Consider the following 15,600-nt stretch of genomic DNA (forward strand, 5'->3'; position numbering starts at 1 on the left):
AAATTGGTTTTCCAAAATTTTCCTAATAGTACGAAATTATTAACTACTTTTTTACAAATAGTAGTAAATTATCTAAAATTTTTACTAGAATATATTAAACGCATTTAGGGGATTTTAAAAATAAGAGTTTTATCGTCATTAAGAATAGTAGTAGAAATACTACTTTTTTAAAAAAGTTAAGAATTTACAACATTTTTGAGATAGATTTTTATTGTACTCAAAATTTACTATAAGACTATAAATTACTTTTCCAAAATTTTCCTAATAGTACGAAATTATTAACTACTTTTTTACAAATAGTAGTAAATTATATAAAATTTTTACTAGAAAATATTAAACGCATTTAAGGGATTTTAAAAATAAGAGTTTTATCGTCATTAAGAATAGTAGTAGAAATACTACTTTTTTAAAAAAGTTAAGAATTTACAACATTTTTGAGATAGATTTTTATTGTACTCAAAATTTACTATAAGACTATAAATTACTTTTCCAAAATTTTCCTAATAGTACGAAATTATTAACTACTTTTTTACAAATAGTAGTAAATTATGTAAAATTTTTGGTATAATGTTTTAAACGCGTTTAGGGAATTTTAAAAATATATATTTTAACAACATTAAAAATAGTAGTAGAAATACTACTTTTTGAAAAAATTTGTCAGTTTACTAATTTTATTTGTAAATTATTATTGTACTCTAAATTTTGTATAAGATTATTAATTTTGTTTTCCAAAATTTTCCTAATAGTACGAAATTATTAACTACTTTTTTACAAATAGTAGTAAATTATCTAAAATTTTTACTAGAATATATTAAACGCATTTAGGGGATTTTAAAAATAAGAGTTTTATCGATATTAAAAATAGTAGTAGAAATAGTACTTTTTTAAAAAGTTAAGAATTTACAGCTTTTTTAGATAGATTTTTATTGTAATCAAAATTTACTATAAGATTATAAATTTGTTTTCCAAAATTTTCCTAATAGTACGAAATTATTAACTACTTTTTTACAAATAGTAGTAAATTATATAAAATTTTTACTAGAGTCTATTAAACGCATTTAGGGGATTAAAAAAATCAAAGTTTTATCGACATTAAAAATAGTAGTAGAAATACTACTTTTTTAAAAAAGTTAAGAATTTACAACTTTTTCAGATAGACTTTTATTTTACTCAAAATTTACTAAAAGATTATAAATTGGTTTTCCAAAATTTTCCTAACAGTACGAAATTATTAACTAATTTTTTTTAAAATACATAGTATTAAATTATTTAAGTTTTTTGTTAGAAGGTATTAAGAGCGTTTAGGAGATTTCATAAATATGAATTTCATCAACATTAAAAATAGTAGTAGAAATACTACTTTTTGAAAAAAGTTGTCAGTTTACTAATTTTATTGGTAAATTATTATTGTACTCTAAATTTTGTGTAAGATTATTAATTTTGTTTTCCAAAATTTTCCTAATAGTACGAAATTATTAACTACTTTTTTACAAATAGTAGTAAATTATCTAAAATTTTTACTAGAATATATTAAACGCAATTAGGGGATTTTAAAAATAAGAGTTTTATCGATATTAAAAATAGTAGTAGAAATAGTACTTTTTTAAAAAGTTAAGAATTTACAGCTTTTTTAGATAGATTTTTATTGTACTCAAAATTTACTATAAGATTATAAATTTGTTTTCCAAAATTTTCCTAATAGTACGAAATTATATAAAATTTTTACTAGAGTCTATTAAACGCATTTAGGGGATTAAAAAGTCAAAGTTTTATCGACATTAAAAATAGTAGTAGAAATACTACTTTTTTTAAAAAAGTTAAGAATTTACAACTTTTTTAGATAGACTTTTATTTTACTCAAAATTTACTAAAATATTATATATTTGTTTACCAAAATTTTTCTAGCAATACGAAATTATTAATAACTTTTTTTAAAATACTAATAAATTTTATATATTTTTTGTTAGAACGTATAAAGCGCATTTAGGAGATTTCATAAATATCAATTTTAACTACATTAAAAAAAGTAGTAGAAATACTACTTTTTGGAAAAAGTTGTCAGTTTACTAATTTTATTGGTAAATTATTATTGTACTCTAAATTTTGTGTAAGATTATTAATTTTGTTTTTCAAAATGTTCCTAATAGTACGAAATTACTAACTACTTTTTTACAATTAGTAGTAAATTTAATAAAATTTTTACTAGAATATATTAAACGGATTTAGGGGATTTTAAAAATAAGAATTTTATCGATATTAAAAATAGTAGTAGAAATACTACTTTTTTAAAAAGTAAAGAATTAACTACTTTTTTGTGTAGATTAGTAGTAGTGTACTCAAAATTTACTATAAGATTTTATATAAATTTTCGCAAGTTTTGGTAAAATTACGAAATTAATTAACTACCTTTTTACAAATAGTAGTAAATATTATAATATTTTTGCTAGAATATATTAAAAGCATTTAGGGATTTTAAAAATATTAATTTTATCTAAATTTAAAAAGTAGTAGAATTACTACTTTTTTAAAAGGTAAAGAATTTACTATTTTTAGTTCTATTTTTATTGTATTTGTCCTGGAAAAAAAATTTCCTTTTTTCCAACCTTAGCTTACCTTCCCTTTTTACAACTGTATAGTCCTCTTGAAGCAACAACAACAATAATATCCAAATAGCAATACAACAAGGAAATTCATTTGAGTATACTAAACTCATTTTTACCATTTTCGTCTTTTTGACTACTAAAAATAAAACAACAAATACATATTCTATTTTTTGTGTTGTTGCTATTTTTTACTTTGTATTTGTTCATTCGTTCATTTTCTACATTTTCACCATGATTAAAGAAACAAAATGATTCATCCTTTATAATAATAATAACAAAAACAACAACGATAGCAGCAACAAAACCAGAGCATGCATTTGAAAACGTAACGAGTCGTATTGTAGCAGAGACTGACGACTACACAAATTATTTATAGTACGAGTATGCGGTTATTTTGTTGGCGCCGCATAGATTTGGTAAGCAATTTCTTTCCCCCATTTTCCGAATTTTGTTTATATTTGTATCACTACTATCTTTTCACTATAACTATTATAAACAATTTTACTCTATTGCTTCTTTACTCATACTAGCAACTCTCTTTGTTAAGTTTATACAAATAGAAGAGAGACAGAGTGCTTTTGGCGTTGTTAAATCTCTCTCATACTCTGTTTTTCAGTTTTGTAGTTGATGAACGTTGAAGTAGCACTGTGGTGCGGTTTGAAAATGTAGCTTAGTATGTGATAATAAAAAATTCATTGAAACTATAGGAAATATCTAAAGATTTGACGTTTATACCAAAGTTGACCACATCGGGAGTAAAAATACCATAAATATTCAGTCGATTTTATGTGCAGTTCTATATTTATTACCCTTAATTTTCTCATCTACCCCACTGTGCCTAACTACTATGTGCTTTTTCATGTGGCGACGTGGACGACCAATATCCAAACCATTTTCTTATTACTCATACTTTCAGGTGGTTGATTTTTATGTTGTTTAATTTATAGCACTTCCAGTTGTGGACTGACAGACTGTCCACCAGCCAGCCATCCAGTCAGCCAGCCTTGTGTGCTCTTATGGTTTCGATAAGATGAGAGGTTATTTTGCCTTATTACTCATGCTTGGCTTTGATTTTTGTAGCAGAAAAATAGGATAAATATATTTATATTCATGTTTTCAACACAGTAAGGATATTAGGCATATCAATTTAAATATATCTACTGATAAATTTATGCATACTTGTATGAGTTTCTATGTATACGATTTTTTTCTTTTTATAGGATTATATTTAATTATTGCTGAAAATCTAAAATGATATTTATTAAAGGATAATTGACATTAAATTTTTGTTCATATTTGATATTTATATTAACCTTTTCTATAGAAAAGTTGTCTGTGTCTGACAGCAAACTTTTCTATAGATTCGATGTCTGTATCTGACAGCAAACTTTTCTATAGAAACGATGTCTGTGTGACAGCAAACTTTTCTATAGAAACGATGTCTGTGTGACAGCAAACTTTTCTATAGAAACTATGTCTGTGTGACAGCAACTTTTTCTATAGAAACGATGTTTGTGTGACAGCAACTTTTTCTATAGAAACGATGTCTGTGTGACAGCAACTTTTTCTATAGAAACGATGTCTGTGTGACAGCAACATTTTCTATAAAAAACGATGTCTGTGTGACAGCAACATTTTCTATAAAAAACGATGTCTGTGTGACAGCAACATTTTCTATAAAAAACGATGTCTGTGTGACAGCAACATTTTCTATAAAAAACGATGTCTGTGTGACAGCAACATTTTCTATAAAAAACGATGTCTGTGTGACAGCAACATTTTCTATAGAAAAGTTGTCGGTGTGACAGCAACATTTTCTATAGAAAAGTTGTCGGTGTGACAGCAACATTTTCTATAGAAAAGTTGTCGGTGTGACAGCAACATTTTCTATAGAAAAGTTGTCGGTGTGACAGCAACATTTTCTATAGAAAAGTTGTCGGTGTGACAGCAACATTTTCTATAGAAAAGTTGTCGGTGTGACAGCAACATTTTCTATAGAAAAGTTGTCGGTGTGACAGCAACATTTTCTATAGAAAAGTTGTCGGTGTGACAGCAACATTTTCTATAGAAAAGTTGTCGGTGTGACAGCAACATTTTCTATAGACAAATTGTATGTGTGATTAAGCCAAATGTAGATTAACTGTGCTGTGTTTGTAACAACTAATAGATAATGATTCACATTCAAGAATCAATTTAGATTTGTTAAATTTATAATTTTCATTTATTTCTATGTTTTATTATCTAAAATTTATTCAAAAATCTATCTGTTACTAACTCAATATTTCAAAAACAAGAAGAAAAAAAATTCTGCCGCTACCATGACATGTCATGCTGCCTGCAATGTATGTCATTGCAATTACTTCCATTCTATACATTTTCAATTACCTTGAATTATTGTCATAAATTTTCTCTAAGCAACTAAAAAAAACAATATTTTTTTACACATTTAAATTAGAAACAACCCAGAAAAACAAACATTGCCATTCCACTCTGCTCCTGAAGATGACGATGATTCATCCGGTGGTTCATTTGCATGATCAGCTGTTTCTGTATGTTTTTGCTTTTTCAGAAAATTTTCATCCGGTTGTGTCATCACGTGTATTTAAAGGATTTTTATAACTTTCATGGAGTTTCATGGTTGTTATTTTTTTTTTGCACATTCTTTTGTTGGTTAAATTACGAAATAGCCGGCTTTTTGTTTCTGTGTTACCATTAAAATTGTGTGTATATGTATTGAATTTCAGTGCAAAATGTAGTGAAAAATAAAAATCAAGAGAAACAGAGGGTAGAAAAAGAAAAATCCCCCCTTAATAACTTTTTACACTCTGAAAATTTGTAAGCGCATGTCAGTGATTTTTATTACATAAAAAATATTTTATATAGTTTTTGTTTCAAATGAGAGACTTAGATGGTGAATTGTGAAACAACCCTTAACTATACAATTAAATTAAATAATTTCGATAAAATACTGTAATATTGGGGAGAATTTAATATATTTTTAAATAAATTGCAATAAAAACAAACTGAAGTTAAAACTAACTCAGCAGAGTTGTCTGATTTAAGGTAACTTTTTCTACAGAAAAGTTGTCTGCTTCAAAGCAACAAAAAGTTGCCTTAAACAAGAGAGTATTTCTATAGCAAATTTGTCGGTGAAACAGCGACTTTTTTTCAGTAGAAAAGTTGTCGGTGTGACAGCAATGTCTTCTATTGAAAAGTTGTCGATGTGACTGCGATTTTTTTCTATAGAAAAGTTGTCGATGTGACAGCGACTTTTTCTATAAAAAAGTTGTCGGTGTGACAGCGACTTTTTTCTATTGAAAAGTTGTCGGAGTAACAACGACTTTTTCTATAGAAAAATTGTCGATGTGACAACGACTTTTTCTATAGAAAAATTGTCGATGTGACAACGACTTTTTCTATAGAAAAATTGTCGATGTGACAACGACTTTTTCTATAGAAAAATTGTCGATGTGACAACGACTTTTTCTATAGAAAAATTGTCGATGTGACAACGACATTTTCTATAGAAAAATTTTCGATGTGACAACGACATTTTCTATAGAAAAATTTTCGATGTGACAACGACTTTTTCTATAGAAAAATTGTCGATGTGACAACGACTTTTTCTATAGAAAAATTGTCGATGTGACAACGACTTTTTCTATAGAAAAGTTGTCGGTGTGCCAGCGACTTTTTTCTATAGAAAAGTTGTCGGTGTGACAGCGACTTTTTTCTATAGAAAAGTTGTCGATGTGACAGCGACTTTTTTCTATAGAAAAGTTGTCGATGTGACAGCGACTTTTTTCTATAGAAAAGTTGTCGATGTGACAGCGACTTTTTTCTATAGAAAAGTTGTCGATGTGACAGCGACTTTTTTCTGTAGAAAAGTTGTCGATGTGACAGCGACTTTTTTCTGTAGAAAAGTTGTCGGTGTGCCAGCGACTTTTTTCTATAGAAAAGTTGTCGGTGTGCCAGCGACTTTTTTCTATAGAAAAGTTGTCGGTGTGCCAGCGACTTTTTTCTATAGAAAAGTTGTCGGTGTGCCAGCGACTTTTTTCTATAGAAAAGTTGTCGGTGTGCCAGCGACTTTTTTCTATAGAAAAGTTGTCGATGTGACAGTGACTTTTTCTATAGAAAAATTGTCCATGTGACAGTGACTTTTTTCTATAGAAAAGTTGTCAGTGACAGCTACTTTCTTTAAACAAAAGTTGTTTGCTTTGAATCAAATTTTTCTATAATAAAGTTCTCTGCCTTGAAGCAAATTTTTCTTAAGCGAAATTTTAATTTTATCAGAGCAACTTTCCCTATAAAATGTCGATTTCAAATCAACTTTGAAATGCAGCAAGCTATTAATTTATAAAAAAATTATCTGCGTCAAAGCAACTCTTTTATAGAAAAGGGGTCTGCATTAATGCAACTTTTTCTAAAGAAAAGTTGTCCGCTTTAAAGCATTTTTTTTTTTCTCTAAAGAAAACTTCTCATTTTTAAAGCAACTTTTTCTACAAATTCTATATTTGACATTTAATTTTATAAGCTCCCCTTTTAGTTAAAATTCCTCCCTACCCCCCGTTTTTACACCCACAAACTGTTTTTAACACTCATTAACTATTTATAACACTCTCTTTCCTAGCACTCAATTCTCGAATGGTAAAATTACAAACAAAAAATGTCCTTGCGTATTGTTTGAAAATCTAACGAGAAGAGCTATTTTCGAAGAATTACCCAATGTTTATAAACAGTTTGTCTTGGTCTTTCGTTGCGTTTAAAACGACAAATTTGCTCGTACTTTTTTGTGCTGGTCTTTTAAAACCCAACAAAAAGTCAAAAATTCTATACTGACGTTAAGAAAATTTCGTTATTTTTAAATACGAATACAGCAAGGCAATAACAAATCTCTACACTCACTCTCTTTCTTGTAACTCTCTTGTTAACTACTATCGTATACTCACTGAGCATACGAAAGGAATAAAGAAAGAAAAAAGGAAACGAAATAACCGTTAGCTGACACTTGTTCGTGTGTGTGTGAGCGTGTGTGTAGGGAAACGCAACTACAGCCAACTTCAGTTACATTTAGAACATATAGAACTGTCAACATAAACGCATAAAGACAACTAACTAGTTTAAACGTCTTTGCGGTAGTAGAGAAAACGTGTATAAGAAAAAAAATTTATTCACAAAAGAAAAAAATAAATTAATTTAGAAAAAAACCGTCTGTGTTTTTAAGCAAAAAAAGAAAGCAAACACATTTTTTCTACGCAAAAAAAACCATCCAAAAAGTTTACAATAATAATATACAAGAATCTTTTTTAAAAAAATTTTCTTAAAACCCAAAATAATCTCTTATAGAAAGTGTAGTTTTGAAACCAGACACCGCCCTTAAAGATTATTAAGCATAAATAACAAAATATTACCAAATAAAAATAAACAAGATTCCAAATTCCCAATAAAACAAATCCTTATAAGAAAAACATATCGCCTACTCTACAATCCTAGTGTTTTTATAAGAAATTTCAACTTAATCTTTATCTAAAAAGTTTAAGTGTGTTCCAGCGTGTTTATATTTACCTAAAATCTAGTAAAGCAAAGTGTTTGCAGCTGAAGCAGTGTAAACCAGAATATAATATAACATCACCACTGTTTGAATACCTAAATTGGAAACACACGTTTTAAATCAATAAATTTTAGTCATCATGTTGATTGGATTAGTACGCGATTCTGTTATGCAGTGCTTCTGCCATACATGCCGGGCTCCCATTTTGCCAGCTGGTAAGAATTACCTTTAAAATGTTTTCTATTTGTTTTTATTTTAAATTGTAATTTAGATTAATGGTGGGCTCATTAAATGTGGAGGTCCACCATTGCATACGATTGTATATATTTATATAAAAAAGAAGAATATTATAAAGTATTTTAAGCAAAAACCATTATTTTTACCTAAAAACACATAATATTAGGATTATTTTAAGGATTTATGGTTTGAAATGTTGTAAACAGCATAAGTGAAATTCTCTTGAGTATTTTGAATTTATCTCTGGGATTATGATTTGATTAGAAGTACATGGAAAAACTGCCTACTATTGGTCCTTCGAACTGAGTTTTTTTTGTCAAACATTTAAAACTGTATACATATGTTAAAAATCACTAAGATTTGTCTCAGAATTCAATTAGTTGCTAAGTGTATAATCTCATATTTTTATTTTAAAACTTCAAGTTTTGGTCCTTCGAACCCAATTTTTTGGAAAACCTTTAAAACTTCATACATATGTCAGTAATGAGCCTGATTTATCTCAGTATATTCAAATAAAGTTGCTTTTTACAAAATTTTATACAGCAAATATTTTGTGGAACAAATTGTGTTATCATCTTCAAATATCATTAATAAAAACTACATTTCTACAAATTAATTTTGGTCGAGGCACCAAAACAAATACCATTGAGAACACTAAAGTCAAATTGATAGTAAGTAATTGATACATTAACCTTTAAAGACTTATGAGATTACATTTCTATGAAATATGTAGAACGAAAAAAAATTCAAAAATATATTTCATGAGTTCGAAGAACCATAAAAAGTAGAAATTGAATTCATTAATATTTCCCTTAAATTAAATTTTGCTAAAAGCTCTTTCAGAATAAATGTCTGTTGTCTTTGTTAAAATTAATTTATTTTTGAATAAGTTCGAAGAACCAATAGTAACTAAAATCTGGTTTTAATAAATAAGAAAACAAATAAATTTAACCAATAAATTTTGCTGTCATTTAGCTGACATAAGTAATCAGTTTTAAGGATTTTATAAGATTTTCACTCCTTACAATTTTCACATGTAGTTTTAATAAAAAAATTTAAATCTGTTTAATATTTGACACATTATTAAAATGTTAATAATCTACAATTAATTGATTTTTGTATTCAAAATTGTATTAAAAAAAGTAAGAATTCCATTCCATTTTATGGAAGATATTAACAATTTGCTTAATCATCTATTGGTCCTTCGAACTCCAGTACTAAAAACAAAATTCCCGTAAATTAAATTAAACAAACTAAATTATTTGTATAACATCAGTTCGAAGGACCAAATTATCTATTAGTCCCTCGAACAATAGTAATGGAATCTCTATAAATTTAATAGAACAATTAAATGTATTACTTTGTCATATGAAGGAATAACAAATTTGAAATCTTTTTGTTATTTGACAGATAGCATATTTAAATTTATTACTTTTTTTTAATTTATAACAAATATAAGATTAGTGGAAAATATTATCAATTTTTAATGGTTTATTGATCCTTCGAACATCTAACAAACATTTTTTGTATTACATCAGTTCGAAGAACCAAAATCATAACCAATTAATTATCTATTAGACCTTCGAACATCAGTACTGGAAAAAATCTCTATAAATTTAATAGAACAAATATATTTATTAGAAGAAATAAAGCAAATGTAAAATCTTTTTATTATTTCACAGATTAGATTTTTAAATTAATTGATTAAAAAATAAAAAAAAATTTTGAGTCTATTGGTCCTTCGAGCATCTAACTAAAATCCAAATCTCTTCAAATTAAATAAAGTACACAAAATTATTTCTATTACATCAGTTCGAAGGACTAAATTCATAACCAATTCATTCATCAGCTATTGGTCCTTCGAACATCAAAACTCCAAAAAATCTCTATAAATTTAATAAAACAAATAAATTTATTACTTTATCATATGATTGATTTTTAAAAAAAATTATAAAAGACACATGTTTGAAGGACCAATTTTGTGTAAAATATTAACAATTTGTATAATCGCCTATTGGTCCATCGAACATCTAACTATAATCAAAATTTATTCAAATTAAATAAAATACACAAAACTATTTGTACTAGGATCGTTCGGTGGCCGAAATTCGACCACTTTTAAAACGCTTTTACCACTTCTATTTATATTGTGCATATCTAGTGAAAATAACCTTTTAAAAACCATATATGTTTCATCAATATTGGTGGACAATAACATACTTAAAAGTGTACCACAAAAAAAAGTGTGGCCTATTTATATATAAGATTACATCAGTTCGAAGGATTAAATTCATAACCAATTCATTCATCAGCTATTGGTCCTTCGAACATCAAAACTCGTGAAAATCTCTATAAATTTAATAGAACAAATAAATTTATTACTTTATCATATGATTGATTTTTAAACAATTTTATAAAAGACAAAAGTTTGAAGGACTAATTTTGTGTAAAATATTAACAATTTGTATAATCGTCTATTGGTCCATCGTACATCCAACTATAATCAAAATTTCTTCAAATTAAATTAAAAAAAAAAAAATAATTATTTGTATTATAAGTTTGAATGACTAAATTCATAATCAATTCATTCATCAGCTATTGGTACTTCGAACATCAAAACTCGAAAAAATTTCTATAAATTTAATAGAACAAATCAATTTCTACATTATCATATAAAGAAATAAAAAAAAAATAAAACTTTTTAATATTGATTGATTGATTTTTAAAAAAAAAATTTAAAAGACAAAAGTTTGAAAGACCAATTTTGTGTAATATATTAACAATTTTTTAATAGCCTATTGGTCCTGCGAGCATCTAACTAAAACCCAAATTTCTTTAAATTAAACTAAATTATTTGTATTACATCAGTTCGAATAATCAAATTCATAACCAATTCAGTCATCAGCTATTGGTCCTTCGAACATCATTACTCGAAAAAAGTCTCTATAAATTTAATAGAACAAAATAAATTTATTACTTTTCATATAAAGGAATAAAAAATTAGAAATTTGTTTAACCGTTGATAGATTTTCGGGGTCCACATTTAGTTTTGATTGATTTCTACAAACATTTTTAAAAGACATAAGTTTGAAAAACTAATTTTGTGTGAAATATTAAGAATTTGTATAATCGTCTATTAGCTGTTTGAAGATCAGTAATTGAAACAAAATTTATCTAAATTCATTGTATCAAATTCATTTTGTGTTTTCATCTATAATCCATTATATAATGTTGCAACCTCGGAAGAATTTAGTAACTTTTTCCTCTAAATTTATTAAAGTAATATGTATTTTATCATTGAGGTCAACTATTAAAGCCCAAAACTCATTGAACAGACCCTTCAAAAAGCTCTCAAATTCTGAATATTGTTTACAAATCAGATCGTTTATTAAAACTAGGCTCATATTTGTATTAAGTAATAGAAATATTTGTAATTTAAATCGAAATTTTTAACAAATTTTGCCTCTGATTTGATTGCTTCCAACATATTTAATTGATGTTTCCAAACTTGATAGCCCTAAAACAGGACATTCAGATTATTGAAGAAAATACTCTTAAATGCATCTTAAAAAGTTTTTCAAAAATGCGCTAACTAACAAACTTTTGACAACTTTTGGGTTATTGAGAATAGCTGAAACTAGTATTTACCTATTAATGCTGGTATTGATACATCAAATATGAACTCAGCTTTTGAAATAATATTCATATGGTCCTTCGAACTTAGGTAAAAATGTCCTTTTATTTCTATGTTTCTTTAATTAAATTTATAGACATTTTAATTAAAATACTGCTGTTTAAAGAACCTATAGATGTAAATTCAAAACTAAATGTTTGCTAAATTTGATTAATTGAAATTTGTTTCTAGTTTAGATGTTTGAAAGACTAAATTCATAACATATATTAGGTATTAAATGTATATATATTACTTGTTAATTTTCCTATAAAAATAACTCGTAGCTATCTCTTTTGAGGAAAACTCTACAAAATAAATTATGACTAAAAAAAATCTATTAAAAAACAAAACAATCAACATCTACAGAAGATTCTCTAAATAATCCTTTACAAATAATCTTTAACAAACTTATCGGCCACATTTTCGGGTACATCCAACTGTTTGTAATTTAGTTTTAATCATTTTATTGAACTTAAAGTTGGCTTGTTAATATCGTATCAGAATTCTCCTCATTTTATAATACTTCCTCACTTTCCTTCCAATTCTTTCAATTCGTTAAAAATATACAAATTTGTACGAAGTTCTATTGTATCTCTCGCTCTCTCTCTCTGATGGAGTCTCTTATGATATCTTCTTTCCTGGCTAAAATGCTGCATTGCTGTTCTTTTATGAAAACGTGAAAATTTAAGCGGGTAATCTGTTTTAAAAAGGAACCATCATTCAGTTCAAATGAAAGCTCATACAGGAAAAAAGTAGCTTAAAGGACTTCATCCATTTGATGCGTTTTAACAACTTTATACAAAAAATTACGAACCAAAAAAATCAAAGAAGCAACATCATATTAGATTTCGAGAATATATTCTCGATTCGAAGGACCAATATTTGTATTAATATATCAAGCGCTAACTGCGAAAATATCTTAAGTACATGACAAAAAACTTTTTTGTGTGTTGTTTGTTTTAATTCAATGTAAACATATGGGCGATATGAATTTTAGCTGAAATTGTTTTTCAAAAGTTATTTTTGGGAATATAAAAATTACTTTTTGTATTCCGATACCTTGTACACCTATGAAATTTTCACAGAATATATAAATGATTTGTATTAAAATATTGAAATCGAATATATTGTAGGTAAGATATTTTAGCTGTTAAGGTTCGATATTATTTTGAGTTTTCTGTGCTTAAACATTCATAGTATCACATTTGTCTAGTTTAGAAGTTTACAAATCAAATTTTTACAATATTAACTTAGTATACACACAGTTTTTCGAAAAAATTGTTGTGTTTGGATTTCAGCCACGCCCATTTATTAAACAAAATCTGATTTAAAAGTTTTATGAAACCCTAACAGAGGAATGAAAGTTTTTTGTCATTTAAGTGCCATTTTGAGTTTGAAAACAATTTGAGAATAAACTCATTTCTCAAATTGAAATTAACTTCCTTTTTGTTGTTAAGGCTTTTTTTCTCAAATGTTTATCAAATCATTTTCAAGCATTTAACATGAATGGTTGTTAGGAATTGGAAACTTAGGGGCTCATTTTATAAAACGAAACGACAAACGTTAAATAAATTTTGTATGGAAGTTTCAAACCAAACCAAGTTTCAAACCATTTTCCCAGTATTCTTCATACAAATTAATTGCGTTTCTGAACGCTTCGTTTTATAAAATGAGACCTTTACATATATTTTTTTTCTCCAAAAACAATTTAATAATTCAGAACACTATTATTATCTTATTTTTGTCGTTTTAACTTTGTAAAATGTTCAATTACTCAGTAAACTCCAATTATTCGTATCAACACCTTTTCTTAATGTAGAATTTTAGTTTGTTCAGGTTACCATACAAATTCACTGATAACTCACTCATAAATCCAGGAACAAACTTTCATAACTTCTCATAGAACTAATATATAAATTTGTGTCTAATTTGCTGCAGTAGTTCTTCAGTTTAAAGAATAAACACTTCTCTATTAAAAGTATCTTTAAACCGACTACAATATGGTTTCAGATGATTCAAAGTATACTCTTGTATATCGTAGCCTTTGTTCAACTTGCTTAAAAACTTATTGCTGACATTGGCAAAATTTGGGAAAATCATTAGATCACACATCTAAAGAATTCGTCCGAAAGTGAAACGAACTGCCTAATCGGATACTAGTTCAGCTTAGCTAAATGAGAATTGCAAACTTTAACTTTGTGTTTAGATTTAAAAATACGGATCTAGTATGGGGTTTCTAATCCCAAGAATTTCTGGTAATACATATTTTTTCTGATTCGAAAAAGTTCTCTTTAAAACTATTTTTTTCAAAATTTAAATAATTTTTTTAATCTTCGAATCAATTAATTTAATTCCTTTTTCAAAATCAAATTAACCATTCCGTTAATGAATTCATTAGGTATTAATTCATAGGCTTAACTCCTTTGTACTTCAAATGTATAGAATTCATGCCTTTGACATTTCATTGTTTATAGAATTAACTCTTTATTATATCATTCAAGTTTTCTTTAATTCAAAACCGTTACAAAGTAGCTTTAAAAATGTATTGAATGATTAAATTTGTCCTCAATTCAAATATATTACAAAATTGCTTAAGTCAATTCATTTTGTAAATGAAAAAATATTTTAATTGAATTTATATTAAACTGAATTCACAATAATTGAATCATTCAAAGGTTGATTTAATTCTGTTATGAAATAATAATGGATTTCATAAATCCATTCCGATCATCTAATTAATGTTTCAATTCTCCTTCAATTCAAATCTATTAAAAAAGTCTTACGTCAATTCATTTTGTAAAAGCAAAACAAAACTGAATGAAGAAAAAATATTTTAATTCAATTTGTATTAGACTGAATTCACAATAATTGAAAAGGTTGAAAAAATTCTGTTATGATGAATGAATTCTTTTTAAATAAAAACGTTTAAATGAAACTACAGCATTAGATGTTGGGAGTGGATAAATGGAATGAATGACTGACATTTTTTAATTCCGTATAAAGAATTTATTGAATTACTATCAATTTTAATTAAATCGAACCTTTGCTTTTAATAAATGTATAAACATTATTGAATTTTGATCAATCATTTAAAATATTATATAGGTTATTGGCTTAATTTAAAATCTGACAATTCCTAGGAAAAGGTCCGTATTCTATATCGTAATTTAATTATTTGATATAATGCATTTGATATCGGACAAGAAATCTATGTATATAAAAATGAAATGGTCCATGTATGTAATGTCATCACGTGAGAACGGCTGGAGCGATTTGGCTGATTTTGGTTTTAATCGATTCGAAATTTTCAGGAGATGGTTTATAAAGAAAAAAATTCAAAAATTGCGGGTAAAACTCGGAAATTCTTTTTTTTTGTGAGTCCAGTCAACTGTAATAAAAAAGCTCCCTAAAGTATGCAGTACAAATTTAGATATTTTATTTGCAAATAAATAACAACAGGCTGGTGTGCTTGGGTTGGAGAAACTTGAAGAACTAACATTAGTAAATGCTACTAATACTAGTTTAATATATTTTAT

General features: G+C 26.6%; 1 protein-coding gene across 3 annotated transcripts in view; it reads left to right on the forward strand.

Moving 5' to 3' along the window:
* The window catches only part of stai (stathmin), a 229,114-nt gene that overhangs the window by 132,453 nt on the left and 81,061 nt on the right, over positions 1 to 15,600 (forward strand). Inside the window, exon 1 of one of the 3 annotated variants that reach the window (XM_065500513.1) lies at positions 7,883 to 8,369. The exons of 1 other annotated variant lie outside the window; for it this stretch is intronic. In XM_065500513.1, coding sequence (XP_065356585.1) covers positions 8,294 to 8,369 — 76 coding nt within the window. In that variant the 5' untranslated portion in view covers positions 7,883 to 8,293. Of the gene's footprint in view, positions 1 to 7,882; positions 8,370 to 15,600 lie in introns of those variants that run through there. One more of the 3 variants, XM_065500510.1, reaches the window with a different exon arrangement.

Source organism: Calliphora vicina, chromosome 2, assembly GCF_958450345.1.
Source record: "Calliphora vicina chromosome 2, idCalVici1.1, whole genome shotgun sequence".
NCBI lineage: Eukaryota > Metazoa > Arthropoda > Insecta > Diptera > Calliphoridae > Calliphora > Calliphora vicina.